Below are 19,973 nucleotides of genomic sequence, written 5' to 3' on the forward strand. Positions count from 1 at the left end.
GACATTTTCAAAACAACCATTCACCGGGTAGGAAGTGGAGCACACGAGTGTTACGTCACTTCCGCCTAGCGGATGTTGTTTTTTCCCTTTGTGAGATTAATTAGCATTGGCTTCATTTGGTCTTTGCACTACTTCATTCACTTGGTTTTATCCCAGGTTTCAATACACAAACTCCCGTAACGACAAGTAAAGCTTGATGTTCCTCCGGCCCCGGTGAGCTTCGTCTTCCACGGACTAATGTTGCGTGTCGACATTTATTAAATGAAGGCGTAGCGTTAGCGACATTAGCCGCAGCTGGCTTAGCCGTTGTGTGTCCTAGCCGGGTCTATACCAGCTTTGTCCGCTAAGAACATATACAGTTTGTTTATTAGTATCAGTCAGCAGAGATTTGTATTGTCATCGACGTGACTATGTAGGAGCACAATACATCATTTGACTTCCATTTTGAAAATAAATAACATAATTCATTACTATGGGTAAATACGCAGTGGGACACGTGGACATGAGTATGGCATATTTTGTTTAGTTAATATATTAACCGTAATCATATTATTTTTAAATAAATACATTTTCGTTCACTTTTTTTCTTTCTTTTTTTACCCCCACTGGACGTGGTGTTTTCACAGACAGGTTCCCTGAAGAGTAACCAAACCATCAATCAGCAGCATCATGTCTGCCGAATTGGACCTGTCTCCACCTGAGGTCCCTGAGCCCACCTTTCTAGAAAGCCTACTGCGCTATGGGCTTTTCCTGGGGGCCATCTTCCAGCTCATCTGCATCCTGGCTGTCGTCTTCCCCACATCCACGTCTCATGAGCAGGTGGGTAGACACTTCAGGGAAAGGACGAGTGCAGGTTTTGTGTCAAAGTCTGTTTACAGCTCTTTGGAAAGGGCATTTCTCGGGATGTTGTGACTACAGGTGTGTGTGTTACCTTGAATAAGTAAGCGAGTGTAGAGATAGGTGGTCAGAATAAGGATATCGGGATAATGGGAAACGTGACTCAATAACTTCTACACAACACTAGCAGCAATAAAATATTGATTTGGATGTCTGAAACTAGGTTAGCATGACTTATTTCTCAAATGCTCAAATGTTTACAATGTTCTTTCCGGTGGCTACATCTGATATCAAAATAATACAGAAACATTTGCAGTGTGTCACAGCTGCTGGTTTGATTAATATCTTTATTTTCTATCTTTTCCACAAATGTATTAGTTCTGCAATGGCACTCTTTTGTGAAATACAGAGAAACCACATATCCTTTGGTTTAGTGCTGAATATGTCTTAATTCTTTCCACAAAGACCGTGCCATGGAGGACGACTTCCATTATCTCCATAATAACAACTGTCGGGAGGGATTATTTATAGACGAGGGCAATTAAGTCCACCATCTAATTATTCTATTTTCCGACGCTGCCATGAGATGCACTGATTACGCTCCACAGTGGGTTCCCAATTCGTCCTTTATAGCAGCCTTATGTTGTTCTGTAGAGACAGAGGGAAATATGTTAAAAGGCAGTCAGATTTGTGTGTGTATCTGTGCTCCAAGAACTGGGGGAATTTTATTCAAACTTCCATTTTAATTGAGACAAGTCTGAGCAGAGTTTGAGCTGAGTTGGACCAAAATGCACTTTGCTGCTTGTTATCACTAATTACTCACCTCCTGATGCACAGTGTTCTGTATAAAACCAACTGTGTTGACTGTTTGAGACTGAACAAGCATTTATCTACTTACCCGACCATACTTATCATTTAAATAAATTGACACCATATACCATACCAACTGACAGATTTATTTTGAAAATACAGGTTGGTTAATGCTTCCTCTGTTTGCTTTACAGGAGGAGACTGAATCGACTGAAGGAAAGGCCACTGAACAGATGAAGAAACCCAAAGGACTCGCACCGCAGATCCGACAGAAACCAAAGAAAGAGAGCAAAAAGAAGCGATAGTGTGTGAGTGTGTGCGTGCGTGTGTGTGCGTGTGCGTGTTACTGGCTTGTGTGAATGCGTTTGTATGGTTAACAGTGAGTCAGTTACAAATACAATTATCACTACAGGTGTACCAAACAATGTCATGTTGCAACAATTAAAATGAGGTGCATTTATTTCAAGACTCTCGAGGATGTCCTCAAACTATGTGTCCTTCACATTCAATGTGCTAAAACACTAATTGTCATTTATCTTTTGCAGAATATTTTATACAGCTAAATATTTACAGAGTAGTAGTAAAAGTACATTTAGCATTAATACCAGTTGAAATACTCGTAGTGTTAGTTATGGTAGTAGAAGTATCAGTTGTAGTAGTACTACTAGAAGTACTAGTAATATTTTAGTGGTTGTAGTAGTATTTGAAAGAGCAATACGTATTACAACGAAACTGCTTCATTCTGAGCTTCATGGTTAAGGTACAGATAATCATTGAGGCTTTTATTTTGAAATAATGGAATTGGGTGAGGGGTTGGGAGACAGAATGTTTGTTATTCAAACTAAAAAGTTATTAATTGATAGGCCTCATCACAAACATTACAGTAAATTAACTCCATGGGGCTTTTATTTTGAAATTATTGGATTGGGTGGGGGATAGATAGAGGGAGGGAGGGTGAGGAAGTGAGGGGTGGTAATTAAGAGAGAGAGAGGGGGGGAGAAAGCGACAGACAGACAGACTGAGTGACTGATCAAGAGTGAGGAGGTCAGGGGAGAGGGGGGGGGCGAGTGTCTTCATCATGTTGATCTGTTGACAGAAAGCATAGCTGCGTCATGTGACTCCACTAATCAGGTAATAGGAGCAGATGTGAGTCACAGACAGAGGTACTGCAGCGTGTGCGAGTATCCACGGCAACAGCGCACCTGGGTTCATTAACGAGCTGCTGAAAAGGACAGAGACAGGACAGCAAGTTACACAGAATCCACACCTCAAACAAGTGTCCTCCAGCACAAAACTATAACGGCTATCTAAAAAATAAGTTTGTGAGAGACCCAAGACTCTTCCGAACGCAACGATGTGGTTTTTATGTCTGTCCGGTAATAAATACGGCTCCTGTCGCAATTTACAAAACGTGTACCTTCTGGATGTTTTGAGAAATATGTCGGCAGATTTGTATTGGACCCTATGGGGCTTTTTTGCAGAGGTTGTGTCATTCTAACACTCCTGAAGCCAAAACTAAAGAACTCTGGGATTCCATAACCACATCAATCCAATCAGCACAACCATGCCATCATTAATCTAAAGAAATTAAGCCTCAAAAGTGTATACTTTGGCTGGAAGGACAGAAGTTCCATATTTTTTAACCAGATTCTGACGCTGCTCTACACTCTAGCTCTCCGGGTCTCACTCTAACAAACGCAATACACACTCATGTAAAACTCAGGAACGGTCCGAAGAACTTGTGAAACATAAGTGATTATGAAAAAAGTAGAATAGATATCAACAAGCAGTTTTTTTCATAAAATAGTTGAGACTTGTGTCAACATTTGAAAGTTGGAATGGTGTCTGTAGCTGAAAGATTAGCAAAGCTGAAAAGTCTGAAAGTTTAAGAGGATTTGAAAAATCTCCATTGGAAAACCATGTTAAAATATTAATGATTATTGATTTATATAAATTCAAGCATAAGAGGTAGAAAGCTGAAAAGACATAGCACCCCTCTCATGAAAGAGCTGAATATTTTAATATTTGAACGGTTTTAAAGTGTGAAGGAGTTGCATTGCATTCTAACAATAAGATTTCCTCACAATGCTGCAGTTTTGTGGCACTTGTTTTGTCTGCAGGTAAGGTGAATTTCTTTGAAAATACCTTTTTTAATATAAATTTACATGATTTACAGATACCATCGAAAATACAAAGGTATGTAACAAGGGAAGATCAAGCCAAATAAGTAGAGCATAGTTTCATTCACTAATCAGATTTAGGGAATTCTTATTGAAAATGATTGATAAAAAATCAGCCAATATAAAGACGCATTTATTGGGTAATTTTTAAATCTCAAATAGAGGTATGAGCTTCAAAACATGATTGACACAAGAACCTGCCGGGCTTCATAACCGTTCCCTTTAAATATCAATGCGCAGGAGCAACGTTGTGTCGCTAAGCAACCGGTTGTGCTGTCAAGCAACGAAGCTAGTTTTGCATTGGATATTTCCTGATGACTTTGAAGTACAGCGTATTTGCATCATGTTATTGTAACAATTTTCCATACGAAAATAACAAAAGCGTGGTTAATTTCATGGGGGGGGGGGGCTCAACGTGGGGGACGTTGTCGTGCCTCGTGAATTTAACACGTTACGCAACACGACGTGAATCTGCATCACTCCGACGTTGCTGCGTACAAAGCGTAAAACCCAGACTCATCATATTTGCGCCCTCGCGTTTCGTCGATGATGCACTATTCCATGCCCCCCTTTCGACTCCCCCCCACACTTCGAGGCATGTCATCCCCACGCCGCTCCTGCTTCCTCATATGAATGTACCGCGCCGTCGTCTCTTCCCAGCTGAACGCGCTGCTCCATCGCACTGACCCGAGAGGGAAAGGGGGTGTGTGGGGGGGGATTCTGTCCCGGCACCGGCGCACTGACCCGACGGAGGGGCGGTGGGGGTGTCTGTACCGGCTCCGGTGCAGCGCCGCCCGGCAGCTGTGCCCTCTGCTCCCGAAGGCAGCCCCCGTCATGACCTCCCCTTTCCGGCCTTTCCGCCGATATTCGCTAAATGGGATTGGTGGCTGTCTGCAGGGTTTCCGCAGCAACTGGCCATCCGCTTCCATCGTTTCTCAAATGAGGGCAGCCGTCGGGATTTAACACAGTTCCACGCTGCGCGTCTTTCATTTCGTCTTTTTTTTTTTTTTTTTTTTTAAGGGTTGGGGAGGGGACTGAATCTTCACACGCGTCAAAGGTGAGTTAATTACAGCTTGTGTCGTTTTAATGCGAGTCTCCCCCATCCAAAAAAAGACCTGTTTTGCTGGAATTGTGTGCAGGGTTTATTTTTTTTGTCCGCTTATGTTCCCACGCTGATGTTTTCCACTCGGCGCGCGACTCGTATTTCATTGTTTTACCGGACGCGCATTCAGGGCCACTCGTGTGTGTCGGCGCTCCGTTGTGTTGACGGAACCCCCCCCAACCCTTTAGACAAAACCCGCACCGTGTGTTTAAATGTCATAATACCGACTCGCTGAATCGACTGCGTGCAGAAAAAAACAAGTCAACAAATCCATCGAAATTCAAAATGGAGCTGTAACAGCACCTGTTTTGATTCATCACCACCCCCCCCGTCGCCGTCTGTCCCTCTTCCCATTCACAAAATCCTGTTTACGCGTCTAACGTGGATCAGTTTGGAAAACACGGATTGGCGTTTTGTCCTCTCTTTTTATTATTATTATTATTATTGTTTAATTCCCTCCCGTAGCAAAGACGCTGTTATTTTGACAGCTGCTCCCGTATGAAGCCACTACCCCACCCCTCGTTTCTCCCAAGGCGGCTTTGCCGACAACTGGTGTTTAATCCCGTGGAAATAGAATTTTAATTATGTGGCTAATCTAATGTAGTCTTTTTTTTTGACGGGGGGGTGGTGGACGAGTTCCAGTTTATTTCCCATTAGGCAATGAATTCAGGTTAAGAATTAAACAAAGCAGGCGAATCATTGGAGAGCCCAACGTGCGTTTTTTTTTTGTTTGCCACTGAACACGTGAGGAGATGCTATGAAGCGCTAGCTTAGCTGATAAACGTGAGGCTATGGCCTGGGGGGGGGAAACCCAACCTGATGTGGTTGTTGACTTTCTCTTTTATAAACTAACAGCGCTACGGTGTCTACAAAAAAGGTCCCCAAAGCTCTTTTGTCTGGTCCACATTTCAGTACAAACGCCTCTGATGTCCTGTCACAAAGGACAAAGGAAACTATCAGATGTTCTCTATGAAGAGCTGAATTTTAATTCTACCAGACGTATTACCCGCTTACATTACGCAGCTTTAGTTGTGTTGGCCTGTTCGTTTGAACATTCTCCCCAAAGAGCGGCTGCTTTCCTTTTGACATTACAGGAAGTCCTGAAGAGAAGTCGTTGTATCTGCTAAAAGTTCAGCTCCCCTACGCTGAAACGGCCTTTGTGTCCCGCTTCCCACCCTTTGCCCTTCAGAGTCACGCTGTAGCAGCTGTTCATCACAGCCTGGATCGCTTGCAGAGCCTCTAGCTGAAAAGGGATGAAACGATGTAAATGTTCCTCCTTTTCAGTTTGTCCCGCGGGGGGGCGGAGACAACATGGGACAGCTAGACGCCAGCTCGGGCTGTCCCATGAAAAGTCAGCCGGGTTATCAAAACATTCTGGGGAGAAGATAAAGGAGAATATCTGATCGGGGCATCCAGGGTACTGACCCGGGACGAGGCCTGATAGTTATGTGACTTTATTGGCTTTTTAAGCAACCCCCCCCTCTCACTGGGGCTATATATAGAGAATCTGTGTATTGTGTATGTGGATTGAGCGGAGTCTGTTATCGGCCGACATATAGTCGCATAGGACGTTGAAAAATATGCACATTTCCGCTTGTTTTGATCTTGAGGAGCCATCATCATCATCACCCCCCCCCCCTCCCTAGCTGCTCCTCCCCCAGGGCAAACTGTAATTTCCCCCCATTCGGCTGAAACGTTGGCTCGAGCCGCTTCCCTCTCTCTGCAGCACGGTGGCAACTGTTACCGTCTGTTGTGACTCAGTGAGGTTCGTCGCGGCCAAATGTGCTCGTGTTTCTGACCAGGAACATGCAGCTTGTGGGCTCCGCTTCAGATGGAGGTTCACCAACGCTGATTAGAGGGGAGGAGGGTGGTGGGGGTGGTGGGGGGGGGTTTGAATTATTTGTGCCGTTGGAAGCAAGCAATCCTCCAAGCTGTCCTCTGGCACAAATGACTGAATTTGTGGTATCGGCATCATGAAGGATTATGGGTGATTCCATTTGTATCATACGATGACACTAGCAACCAGCAATATAGCCCTTTTCTAAAGAACGTACAATGTGCAAATAATTCAACGGATGATTTGAAGGCCGTGGTTCATTCTATTGCCCGGCTAATATTTGATAGTTGGCAGAGCAGTAGACACCGCAGAGCTGATGGTGATGGCGGTTTTGCAATATTCTGTCTTAAACCAAAGTATTGGACGGCTTTGAAATGTTTATCTGATGAGGGCGGAAAAAAAAATGTCAGGGGATTACCAGGTTTATTATTACAATTCCACCAGAGGGGAACTTGTAGTCCTGTACCAAATGTTCCACCATTAACTTGTCGAGATATTACTCGGTAGGATTCATCGTCTGCGGGTCACGAGTCGTGGCGATCCATCAGATGTTCGTGGGTCTTGGGAGGAATCCCGTACGATCTCTTTGCAACCAGAAGTTACAGGAGGAACAACAAGAGGAACTAAAAGCTCTTTCAATGTGCGACAGGCTGGTGAAATGCCGCCTTTTGAACCGTGATTGACTGATCACCCAGACACCTGCAGCTTGTGCGTGCCCACACGTCTGCCCAGCGAGTTCCTCCCGTGCCTTTGAGAGACCCCGTACCCGTGGAGTTATGTCACCCCCCAGAGTTTGGTGCCCCCCCCCAAAAACCTCAGCTGTCCATGCAGCATGCAACAACCACCTACGTGTTCCTTTTTACATCCACTGCCAGTTCCTCTTTTCTCTCGTCCGTTAATAACCCCCCTCTGTCCTCTCCATCAGTGTTGGGGAGGAGGCGGAGGAGGAGAAGGGGGGGGGGGTGGATGTGAGATGCAACTGCGGTTGAGTGTCAGTGCACGATAGAGCCTCGTTTCCCAGAGGAACCGAGGTGCCGCTGCTCAGGCACGCACAACCCCCCCACCCTCCACATAGACACAGACACACACACGCAGACTCTCTGTGGACCCCAGAGGGCCTCTATATTCACGGAGGAACGAGGCTGTTTCATGTGTGCATGACTGTCTCTGTTTCAGCCGGCCTGAAATAGCCGGTCTCTCAGTGAATCACTCTGCGGCGCCTCGGGGGGGGGGGCGGATGTGGCGTTCGAACGCGGCACTACAACCTTCTGTGGGTGCACTCCAGTGTCTGGGCATGTGTTTGTCTGGTTGCTTTTCATCAGCCCACAATATGTATGTGTGTGTGTGTGTTTAAGAAGAAGCAGTGTTGTAATTACCTGCAGGAGGTGAATCGGTTTTTCTCCGTCAACTCACCAGTTTTGTTTTTTAGCGTTGGGGTCCCCCACTGCTCCCTTTTGTATGTTTTCCCTCGGTAGATGCTTATTGATTCAGAACAGATTGAATCAACCGATAGAACGGACCTTGAATGTGTGTGTGTTGGCTGTTTGAAGGTGTCCTCTTCTCTGAGAATTTGCTTGCTAAACGTCTCTAACTGAACCTGGAACAGCTCCAAGGATCCGTCTGTGGTGAGCGGAGGAGAATGCGACTCTCACTGCAGCGGTGGGGGGGGGGGGGGGGTTTGAAAATGTTTCTCTCTTTTCACTCGGGACAGTCTTTACGCGTTTATGTAACTGAACTGCTTATTTTCTCAAATGCAGTTTGTCGGTAGTTTGACGTAATGTTTCTTATTGGAAAAACGATGCGCGTCCTGATTAGAATACAAAGGTTGGCCGACATCAACGTGCTCTCCTCAGTCGTCCTGCTGCTGCAAGGACAGAACAATACAGAACCACGTTTAATATGAAGAAATGAATTGGGTATATTAACGGCATCCTCGTCAAGGTTGTGATATAAATATTTTGAAACATCTATTTGAATGAATTGCCAGGATATTGCTATAAAAAGTATTTTAATCCGACCAACAATCAAACAAGTATATTGTTCACAGTGTTTGTGATGTCATCCCTCGACGATCGATTCAATGGTTTAATCAATTAAATTATTCTGAAGGTCCAAATTTCCCCATGTGCTGTTCGGCATACGACTCAAACCTATTTCTCGTATATTTTTGGGACTTCCTGCCTCCTTACTCATCGTCGGCTCTCTTCCCAGGTCTGCATATGGGGGCGGGCAAGAGCAAGCCCAAGGAGCCGGGCCAGCGCTCCATGAGCCTGGACGGCACCATCGGCACCGGCTCCGACAGCGGCCACTTCCACCACCTGGGGCCGGCCCAGCAGACTCAAACCCCCAACCGGAGCCCCGCCGTCGGGACGGGCCGGCGCGGCCACGGCCACCAAGGGCAGCACCAGCTCGCTCCGACAAACACTCCCGTGCTGGCTCTGTTCGGAGGGGTGGACCACACGGGCACCGTCACCTCGCCACACAGAGGTAGGTGCCACTTTGGGACGAAGGGGGGGGTGCAAATAGGTGCAACAACGTTTATGGGACAAAGTTGACTTTCCTTACAAACGGTAATAAAAGCTCCGGTTGCAGCGACGTCCAGGAACCTCTGCTGGTTCCCTGGAAATGTTTACGTGACGAGACTCTAGGAAGTTCCTGCACGTGGGCAGATTTAGATATTTCCAGACTGCCTTTTCGGAACAGAATTTGACAGGACTATCGATCTTCTCATCCAAGTAATAGTTAATGTGAATGTTGAAGTTGTGAATGAAGGCAGATTGAAGAGCTTTGATTTATCTATGAGTAAGTCCTGACTTTCAGTTTGAGATTACAGATCTTCTGAGAAAAATGATTCACAGTGAGTCATATGTCCACAGAACCATGTTTAAAAAAAAAAAAAAGTCCTTTTCCCACCATCGGCTGCCAAACGGACCTCAAACCTTCTCTTTGGCTTTGAAGCCAAACTGTCCAGATCTTAAGTGGCGTAAAGCTGTAATGTGTCTAGACCAGCCAGATGGTTAGCTTAATGTTGCTCCATCCAGGGAGACGGGGGCTGCTGCTGTGTCTGCCAGCCGCCTCCTCCTGGTCATCTAATGAGCCAATCAATAATTGGCCGCAGAGCTCCCGGCTGTAGATCGCAGCCTCGTTAAAAGGAAGAGGTAGAAAGCTCCTCGGTAGGGGTGGCGTCCTTCACGGACGATCCGCACCGAGCGATCCGAATGCAGATATTTCTCATTAGGCCTCGGAAAATGGCTTCATAAAGCAGAGGTTAAATATACCAGCTTCACAGGCGATATAACCACATCTGTATTACGGAAGTGAATAGGACCACGGGAAGTACCTTTTCTATGTTTATCTGTCCCTATAATTACATTCTTCCTTAAACGCGTATTTCTGTGTGTGTGTGTACTTTCTTGCAGGAGGTGTCACTACATTTGTGGCGTTGTATGACTATGAGTCACGGACGGCGTCTGATCTGACCTTTAGGAAAGGGGACAGGCTGCAGATTGTCAACCACACGTAAGAATCCACAGCCTCTCTCTCTCTCTCTCTCTTCCTTTGTGTGGTGCCACGCCGTCAACCAAACATCTAAAACGAAAAAGATTTGCAGACGCACGCACGCACACGTGAGTGAGATGGCGAGCAGTTGTGTGACTAAATGAACAAAGGCGGAGCTGGTGAATACGGAGCGATCCGGACAGCCGCGTCTGATCCGCTCCATCTGTTGACTAGTTCGCATTCCCGCGCCTGCTCGCCTGCTCCGTGGAGCGCCGCTCCACTCCAATGTCCCGCCTGACAACGTGACAACGTGTTGTCCTCTTCGACGTCGGCAAGTGTTTCCGCGTGGTGCTTTTTGCGAGGTGCTTTTTGCGTGGTGCTTTTTGACTTTTTAAGGAACTGGAGCAAAACTCCCCCACAGTTTAAATCGGAACAACCTTTTCTTTCTCTCCCACGGCGCTCTTGCCATAATTTCCCGTGTTAAATCGGGTGTTATGGTGTTATAGTCTGGCACCATTTGGGCTGGCAAATAGAATTCATTAATAATTAACACAGATATTACGGTTTGAATATCTAGTTTTCCAAAGACTTAATTGGTGCACGGAGTAAAAAATTAGCGGAACTACAAAGTGAATCCCATGATATCTGGTACTGATCATTTATGGATAATACACAGGGACATATTCCTGCAATCCTCTCATCCAAACTCGACTGGAAAGTGGAACTTCTAAACTTTTAACCCCCCCCCCCGAGTGGTCCTACAGCAGAGGCGCCCCCCTCTGCCATCCATCGGTGCCGCTCGCCTGGCTGTGTCTCCTCGCCGTGTTTTTGATGTGTCTGCTGTGACTGTTCTCTCTCTCTCCCTCTCTCATGCTTCATGGTTCCTCTTAGGAAAAAGTACAGCTTCAGGTCAGTAATAAAAAAGAATAAGAAAAATCTCACGCAACCTTTTGTTCACCGTCCCTCTGCTGCTGAGCGTGTAGCATAACTGCAATGAATTAGATTGTGAGTAAGTGAATACTAAATATCTACTGTAGAGGGTTGTTGGTTGGAGGGTCACATATTGTACGTCTCACTACACAGAGCAGCGGTTAAAGGTTTAAAAATGTAAACCGAGGGATTGCAAGTTGAACAGAAGGTTGCATTCGTCTGTTTCATCTTACAATTACTTTTTCTTCACTTTTTGCACTTAAATGTGGAATGAGATGTGGTGTTTTATTTCAAACACAATGAATGAAAAGTATTTCTGTGGTTTGTACATGACATCATGGGTTGTTTCAGACGGCCACTTTCTTACTGAGGACACACTGAAACATTCTGTGCTGTAGATACCAATATATATATATATGGTATTTAATGGAACAAAAGGACCAAAAAGCCCGATTTATCTTATTCCTGTGTGAGATGGACCTTATTGTTCTCCAAAAACTATACACACATGTAAATGTTGCACTTTAATGTTCCTTCACTATGCCAAACGTAGTCAATCCGACAGACCTCGTCCTTGGGCCGCCTCTGTTTCTATTTGCTGCTGACTCTCTTGTCTCTGTCTCACTGTCTCTTTGTCCCAGAGAAGGGGACTGGTGGCTCGCCCGCTCCCTGACGACCGGAGAGAGCGGTTATATCCCCAGCAACTACGTGGCTCCGTCCGACTCCATCCAAGCTGAAGAGTAAATGATCCTTCTTTCCCTCTTGCAGTTTTCCTCCTTCAACTCTGAAGCGTTTGTCTGAATCTCTGCTACACATTTACTTTTACCAGCTAAATGCAGGACGTGTTGAGGGAATGTTGGCGTCCCCTCGGCTCCTAGCCGTATTTCCAGTCAAAACATGTCTCTTTCCGCTCCAGACGCTCCGCAGTGGCTTCTGTCTGATCTTATTCTTCCCCGGCCCACTTTGGCAGGTGGTATTTTGGGAAGATAACGCGGCGCGACTCCGAGAGGCTCCTTCTGAACCTGCAGAACAGACGAGGAACCTTCTTGGTGAGGGAGAGCGAGACCACTAAAGGTGAGCGCACACGCCGCAGGCTGCCGTCGTCTTTGAGACTTAATCGCTATCCGACCTGCACGTGTAACTTGTTTCCACCAAATGAAGCAAATGTCCTCAAGCTATGAAGTTTGAGATTAGTGGCTGGAAGTCAAGAGAGACATTGCATCGACGTTACATGGGCCTCGTTTCGGAGGCATTTTGGAGGACAAATGTACTTTCTCACAGCTAAAAACCGACTTCTCAGATGAAACATGTTTCATAAAAACTTAACACCACTTCATCTGTCCCTGCAGTCTTCCCCACGTAGCGGATGTGATCCTACTTTGAAAATGACCAGATCTTTAGGGACTCACTTTAGAAGCGACAGAACCTCGTAATTAAGTCATTTGTTAACTGCCACGCAGGCCTGTGGCGCAGTGTCTTTGCTCTCTGGGGTTTCACATCCTTCTCTGGAACTCTGCAGTCAGACGCAGCCCTCGTGTGACGTCAGTGGGCTCGTTGGGGTTGTTTTTTCCGAGGAAGAGGGCACAGCGTGGACCGGATCGGGCCTTGTGAATGAAAATAGGGCTGAATCACTTTGCCAGAACTAGGTCAGCCCATGAGGGCGCTGGATTCCCTCCTGGCTACAAGTCTGCGTTCTCCGCACTGAGCGAGGGGAGACTTGAGGGTGAGGGGTGAGGATCAGGGAGGGTAGGAGGAGCTCTGCCCGGAGGCTTAACAGTGTGACGGGGTGAATCATGTCCGACTGGTCGTGATGCATCTCGTCGCTGTAAGGCTCAGCTAGTGTGGAGGCCTTGCATTGTGCACACATTTAAGTAAACTACAGGAAATGATCAAGTGTATTTGGTACAGAAACTACAGTTTTTGGACTATGGCACAGATGTTAAGATCTACTGCTGGAATAGTATTGTAAGTGTGTCCTTTCTGCACATGTCCACTCTGACCACGAGATGATTTATTTCATGTTTTAAAACATTTTTCCGAGTTTTATTATTTTTATTTCGTTTTTTTTGTACATAATAAAAATTGTACAAAATTGTTTTACTGGTTTGCAAAAAATATGGCCACAAAACAGTAACAGTAATTCCAGCCTTACTCGCTAGTGGGTTCTGATTAAGCACTGTTTCTGTTTGAGTTTGGGGGGCCCTTGAAGGGGACATCAGGGACACAGCTGCTGGGGAAACTCCAGCGAGCAGCTGGTGACACACACGGCCGGCTTTACAGTCCTAACCCGTCTCCGCGTGCCGTTTTTTCTGTCCTGTTCACAGGGGCGTACTGCCTGTCCGTGCTCGACTATGACAACACCAAAGGCCTGAATGTTAAACATTACAAAATCAGGAAACTGGACAGCGGCGGTTTCTACATCACCTCCCGCACCCAGTTCAGCAGCCTGCAGCAGCTCGTCTTTCACTACCGCAGTGAGTCCACGCACCGCCTCTCTGACCGGAGACCTTTTTTCACCGCTCACCCTCACCCTCCCTTCTCCCCCACCCCCCCGACTCAGAGCACTCGGATGGGCTGTGCCACGCTCTGTCGGACGTGTGTCCGGTGGCCAAACCTCAGACCCAGGGACTGGCCCGGGACGCCTGGGAGATCCCCCGAGAGTCCCTCCGCCTCGACCTTAAACTGGGACAGGGCTGCTTTGGAGAGGTCTGGATGGGTAAGGACGTCTCCCACCGTGGCAGACACACGGTTTATGCAGTGAATTTGCTCAATCGCTCGCCGTACGCGCAAGGATGACGTCAATCCCGGTAATGGATCATTTGTTTTGATGAAAGGAATATTTTGGGTGATTTATTTTGTCGTTTCTGGCAAGAGAGCTTGATATAAAAGATTCATACGTCTGTTTGTTAAATTGAGTATTTCATTGAGTAGTTATTTAGCTTGGCAAAAATACCGGAAACTGCTCGCCAGGCGCCGTCCAACGGTAACAAACTCCAGCGCCTCGTAGATCACTCGCGTTTAATAGGAGGTTATTTATTGGACTAAGAGTTTGCCCTTACAATTATTATTTTTTTTTTATGCAAAGTAAACTAATGAAAATCAACACGTTAATTAGTGAGATTTACAGTATTTCTGCTAAGCTATAAAGAGTGGCTTTGATTCTCTTATCTCTGTAGGGAATAGTATAAGTGTATTCCTTTAAGTCTACAGCTTTGTCATAGTAGTCATTCAATGATGTTCTGTTGACAGGCACGTGGAACGGGACCACGCGGGTTGCCATTAAGACCCTGAAGCCCGGCACCATGTCTCCAGAGGCCTTTCTGCAGGAAGCTCAGGTCATGAAGAAGCTCCGGCATGAGAAGCTGGTCCAGCTGTACGCTGTGGTCTCTGAAGAGCCCATCTACATTGTGACAGAGTACATGAGCCAAGGTAATACACACTGTAACAGGCGATGGATCAAACATTCTCTGGGACTCAAACTGAAATGCTTCTTGGATTTATCGGAATAAAATAGAACTTAAAAAAAAAAAGTTTAAAAATGTTCTTTTTAAATGTAAGCATATAGCATTATATAACACTGCTTATAATTCACAGCTCGTGTTTTTTAAGGTTTGAACATAAAATGAACAAGTGGTTAATTACTCTGTGCTGAATGTTTTGTACCTGTCACAGGCAGCTTACTGGACTTCCTGAAAGGAGACTCAGGAAAGATGCTTCGTCTGCCTCAGCTCGTAGACATGTCTTCTCAGGTAAAATAACCTTTTAGTTTGGCCACTTAAAAATATATTTTGTCTTTTTTTCTTTTTTTCGTGTATAAAATCCACGTCCGCTGTGCGTCGCTTCCCTCCAGATTGCAGCCGGCATGGCCTACGTGGAGCGGATGAACTACGTCCACAGAGACCTGCGCTCCGCCAACATCCTGGTGGGAGACAGCCTGGTGTGTAAAGTAGCGGACTTTGGTCTGGCGAGACTTATCGAAGACAACGAGTACACCGCAAGACAGGGTGAGTCCACTCCGCCACATGTTATTCTCCCACTTCGACAACTGAGAGAAGTACGGCTTTGTTTCAGAACATGTCTCTTTTCCACTTTTCGCTCATTCATCGCTTCGTTTTGGCCCCGTGGTTCCTCAGGCGCCAAGTTCCCGATCAAATGGACGGCACCAGAGGCGGCTCTGTACGGCCGTTTCACCATCAAGTCGGACGTGTGGTCCTTCGGGGTGCTGCTCACAGAGCTGGCGACTAAAGGCAGGGTCCCCTATCCAGGTAAGGACTCGCGGGACGCGTCAGCGCCTCAACACGTCTCCTTCGAAATGGATGCTGGAAGATAAGAGCTAACAGGAAATCTTTATTTGTACCCTATAAGGATTTTTCTATTCATTTAAGAACGTTCGTCTGATCCCGTCCGTCCTTCTGACCCGTTTCTCTCGGCAGGTATGGTGAACCGCGAGGTGCTGGACCAGGTGGAGCGCGGCTACAGGATGCCCTGCCCGGCGGAGTGCCCCGGCTCTCTGCACGAGCTCATGCTCTCCTGCTGGAGGAAGGACCCAGAAGAGCGGCCTACGTTTGAGTACCTGCAGGGCTTCCTAGAGGACTACTTCACCTCCACAGAACCCCAGTATCAGCCCGGGGAGAACCTATAGAACCGCACACTGAACCGAACCGGGGGGGGGACACAGAAACCACCTGCACTAACCGACCTCAGAGGAGCACCTGTGAAACTCAACTGGGAGAAACTTGAGATTCTTCTGTGTAAAGGAAAGAAAAAAAAAGGAGACAGAAAACCTGCAGAAGTCCCATTGTGTGCCATAAAGAAACTGGACCTCCCTTCAGCGAGCACTCGCAAGGGTTTCCTGCTGAATTGAGGTGCAAGCTGTGAAGGAGATCTCCTCGGGGACTCTGGCTCTGATTTGATGTGTTTTTTTTAGAGGTGCGACCGATGTGGGAGGAACCGAATCACGACCTACAGACGGAGCGACGGGGGGCTGGAAGAACCAACAGTTAGCCAAAGAGGGAAGGTCAAGGGAGGATTATTTCGGGCATCAGCTGTCTCACATGAGCTCCCTCTCCCCCTCTTCTGTCTCGTCTCTTCAGCCTCGCCTGGTACATTATTCCGCCCACAGAGGAGCGATGTCACCGTGGCTCAGGTGCCAAAGGAAAGTCCGTCTCTCTTGACGTCCTTTTTATCTCCCCATTTCTGTCTGTGCTTCTCTCAAGTGCTGCTTCTTCAAAGTGTCTCCAAATAGCTCAGCGCTGGAACTCTACTTTGCATCTTTTATTCATGTTTACTTGGACAATATGCGTCCTGCGGTTTTAAGGTTTTGTTCGGCGGCAGACGAATTTCTCTCTTAATTATTTTCCGGTAGGGTCAAAAGGTTTTCATGGTGGTGCCATTGTACATGCGCTCAACAGGCAGGTTCTGGAAGACTGGAAGTTCGGTCAGTTGAGTTCTAATCGAGCCCCCCACGAATCTTTTTCCAGCTGTGTTTCATGCTGAACGGCCACAACGGCCAGCCGGATCCAATCACGACCATTAAAAATGATTTTTGGCGACGGTAGTGTTTCAAACCTTGTTTTTGTTTTTAAACTGGAAAGTTGCATTGACAATAATCCCCCGTAATGGGGGCGCTAGAGAGCAGTCGCAATGGTGTAAAGCCCGTTCCCTCTGACGCATAAATGGGGCAACGTTCATCAAACATGTAAGTGACCTACTAAAAAGCTGACATGGCAACCGATGTTACTGTTTAATATTCAACTCAGCCCAAGCTGCGAGACACTGAGTGTAAAAGTGTGCCAAACAAATCACGTTTCTTTACTGCCATCCATGTATATAATGTTTTATCAAGCGGCTAACGCAGGGGGGGGTCACTCTGCACTATTTCCCTAGTAAACGTCATGTTAAAACCTGTCGAGGATTCAAACCGTTTTCATTCACAGCAGCTACGTCCTTTTAAAAAAAAAAAAAAAAACACTTTGATCGGGCAACTTTTAATAAGTTTTAAAACCAGTTCGCATGCTTTTGTGCCGTCCTTCTCTTGACCATCGGCTGGGTTTATATTTATGCTGTACTGTACATCAACATGTGTATGTTTACTTACGGTTCAGGTGAGGTGACGGGATCATAAACTGACTTTTTGCCATGATTAATTTGTATGTTTCTTACGCACGGCTGCCACTTCTCACCTACATTCTGTACATATGTAGCTCTTAGGGTTGGACTTCATATAAGCCACTTTCCGATGGTGGGTATTTAGGTTGGGTGTCACACTTCACAGGGGTTTAGTTTATGACTTAACTGAAGCAGAAACGGTAGATATAAAGTAATAGATTTTTGCCAACAAACGTGGATGAAACAAGTTATCAAAACATGAGCCATGCAGCAATAAGAGATGGTCCGTGCCCCCTAAAACTATTAAATTATTATTCGCCTATTATGAATCGCGACGGCTAATTTAATCAATGATGTGGACAATTCTGACTTTAAAAAAGGGAGTTTGGGTTGTGATATGACACGAACAATGAGGTCAAAGATGTAAATAGTATCTTAAACAAATGACTGTGACTATCATGTAATTTGTTTTTCTATATTTTTTCTTGCACCTCCACGTTGAGGCTTTTACAGTGACGCATGTTTTAATAATAACATGCTACTGTTAATGGGGCTGAAGGAATGTTTTTTTTTTTTTTCTTTTTTAAATATTTGATTCATCATTTCTGCTAAATAGAATTTGAATTTAAGCTTGACGTGTTTGTATTTATATGTGAAAACCAGTGCTTTCCTCTTTTAAGAATTGGAAATCCCCAGTTTTCCTCTGACGCACTGAACCGCCTGTAAGTCACTGAGACCATGTGACCAAGTGTGACGAACATGAGTAACACGCAAGGTCGGATTGGGTTTTCTGTGCCATATTAAAAAAGTGTCTTTTTAAAATGTTTTTCTTTTGTTTTATGAATCTATGCAGTTTCGGTCTGGCATTCCTGCAACTACGTGGTTATTTTGTGTAAAACAAGGATCATGAACAAGGTGTGAGCATTTTGTTAGGACTTCTTTTTGTCTTTTGTTTCTGATGTAACAGGATTGAAATGGGTATCGTGCCACATTATGTTGATCTGTAAATGTGCAATAAATTATATTTCAAATGTGTTTTGATAAGTGCGTGTTGTCTTTTGACCTATGAATATTGTGCTGTTTGGGCATGACTCAGTGACTCTTTAGAATTTAGAGAAGTGAGCAGCATGTGACAGAATCTTTAGGACGTTCTGGAATAAATGAAACCATGCTAGTGGGAGAAAACATGAAATTGAAATAAGCTGCATTGTATCAGATGCTTTAATTGAAGTACGGCAACAAGTTAAGTTCAAGTTTTAACAACTGAATGACGTGAAATCAGTTTGAATGCAGAGAGAAAGAAGATCATCATAGATCAATAAAACTAACCCAGAAGTGGAAGTTGGAGCCGGATAAAATGCATAAACGTCATGGTTGGAAGTGTGAGCACTGAAAGCCGCTCACTGCATGCAGGCAGAAGGTCTGGTTCAGGTTACTTCTGCCAGTGACCCCCCCCTATCCCCCCACCTTGCATCCCTCAGAGCGGCTGAAGGTTTTTTTGTCCACATGGCGGCAGTATTTGCCAGTAGTGGCGGGCGGACTGTGTGGACCGGGGGGGGGGGGGGGGGGGGGCTGGAGGACACGATTGAACTGCAGGTCACCAGCAGGTTGTAACACACCTGTTGCGGGGGCCCTTCCACTAAACAGCAGTAACCTTCGGTGGGGGGCGGGGGGGGGGTTATTCGCAGACGGCGTGATGGATGGCGGCCGGTCAGACATTTTTCACAGTCCTCTCTTAAGGCGCCGCACTGTACTTGGCTCACCTTTTCTCTCCTGTTTGCTTTGATTCCCCTGTAACCAAATGCTGCTGTTAATTGATTACAGATGAGCTCTCCTGATTGGCTCAACGTGGCCTCCAATCCAATCAGACGGTTCCTCATTAATGAGCAGCTACTTTTTTACCTTCCCTGATGTGAATAAAAGAGAGAAAAAGGGTTTATAAAGGGTTCAATTTCTAACATACAGCATATCTGTGTGTGTGTGTGTGTGCGTGTGTGTGTAACAGGCTTTTTGTTTTTTTACTATCTGCTGAGCTGGAGTGCGAGTCATTTATCTCAGTTATCCAGACAGTGTCAGAGCTCCATCTGTGAAAACAGTAAACACACTGACTCACACTCTCTAAGTGACTGCCATTGATACCAGACAACACAGCACTGTGGATACACACAAGGATATAGAATGTCTGCTCTCTTTCTCTCTCTCACACACACACACACACACTGGGCTACAGTTACTGTTTGTTTTCATCTCATTACAGTGACAGGAGCATGGCAACCCGGGAGGGAAGCTGGATAATAGTGGTGTTTTTGCTTCTTCTTTTTCTTCCCCCTAATGGACCAGGTTGCCTCTTCTCTTCTCTTTTGATCCCTGGTTTGAATGAATACAAAAGTTAACAGTCCTTTGTTGCCTCTCCCTCTGTCTCTCTCTCTTTATTATAGCATGCGGTTGTTTATGCTGCTTGCGTTTTGTGGTCACACTACATGTGATGTTGATTTTGTGGACTCCAGGAATGCCCAGATGGATACTACATCAGCACAAATAATTTATTATGAGGCGTGAGCTTACTGCGCATACTCAGCTGGCCCACAATGCATTGCATCTGGGTGAACAGGCGGCAACCTCTGGGTCTGAAAAAAAAAGGAGGAAGTGTGTTAAACATTGTGTGTAATGA

The 19,973-nt window shown here is 45.9% G+C and overlaps 2 protein-coding genes across 3 annotated transcripts; both read left to right on the top strand.

Moving 5' to 3' along the window:
• The first annotated feature begins 36 nt into the window (after positions 1 to 36).
• manbal (mannosidase beta like) lies at positions 37 to 2,113 on the top strand. Its single transcript, XM_040203721.2, has 3 exons — positions 37 to 213; positions 627 to 819; positions 1,842 to 2,113. Exons 2-3 carry the CDS (start codon positions 670 to 672, stop codon positions 1,950 to 1,952), a joined length of 261 nt encoding a protein of 86 aa, XP_040059655.1. The 5' UTR covers positions 37 to 213; positions 627 to 669; the 3' UTR covers positions 1,953 to 2,113.
• Positions 2,114 to 4,227: 2,114 nt separating this feature from the next.
• LOC120835124 (proto-oncogene tyrosine-protein kinase Src) lies at positions 4,228 to 18,337 on the top strand. 2 transcript variants are annotated; one of them, XM_040203719.2, is made up of 13 exons: positions 4,317 to 4,884; positions 8,978 to 9,253; positions 10,186 to 10,285; positions 11,156 to 11,173; positions 11,836 to 11,934; positions 12,165 to 12,268; positions 13,519 to 13,668; positions 13,755 to 13,910; positions 14,444 to 14,623; positions 14,867 to 14,943; positions 15,045 to 15,198; positions 15,328 to 15,459; positions 15,628 to 18,337. In XM_040203719.2, the coding sequence occupies exons 2-13, from the start codon at positions 8,986 to 8,988 to the stop codon at positions 15,834 to 15,836; spliced, it is 1,647 nt and encodes a 548-aa protein (XP_040059653.1). In that variant the 5' UTR covers positions 4,317 to 4,884; positions 8,978 to 8,985; the 3' UTR covers positions 15,837 to 18,337. The 2 variants fall into 2 exon arrangements, with proteins under 2 accessions (XP_040059654.1, XP_040059653.1); XM_040203720.2 differs by lacking the exon at positions 11,156 to 11,173 and having other exon boundaries at positions 4,228 to 4,884.
• The last annotated feature ends 1,636 nt before the right edge of the window (positions 18,338 to 19,973 follow it).

Source organism: Gasterosteus aculeatus, chromosome 17 (genome assembly GCF_964276395.1).
Source record: "Gasterosteus aculeatus chromosome 17, fGasAcu3.hap1.1, whole genome shotgun sequence".
Taxonomy (NCBI): Eukaryota; Metazoa; Chordata; class Actinopteri; order Perciformes; family Gasterosteidae; genus Gasterosteus; species Gasterosteus aculeatus.

Coding starts and splice junctions, on each gene's coding strand:
- LOC120835124 (XM_040203719.2), top strand. CDS start 8,986: ATGGGGGCGGGCAAGAGCAAGCCCAAGGAGCCGGGCCAGCGCTCCATG. Junction 11,935..12,164: donor GACTCCATCCAAGCTGAAGA/GTAAATGATCCT, acceptor CCACTTTGGCAG/GTGGTATTTTGGGAAGATAA. Junction 14,624..14,866: donor GACAGAGTACATGAGCCAAG/GTAATACACACT, acceptor TACCTGTCACAG/GCAGCTTACTGGACTTCCTG.
- manbal (XM_040203721.2), top strand. CDS start 670: ATGTCTGCCGAATTGGACCTGTCTCCACCTGAGGTCCCTGAGCCCACC. Junction 820..1,841: donor CATCCACGTCTCATGAGCAG/GTGGGTAGACAC, acceptor TTTGCTTTACAG/GAGGAGACTGAATCGACTGA.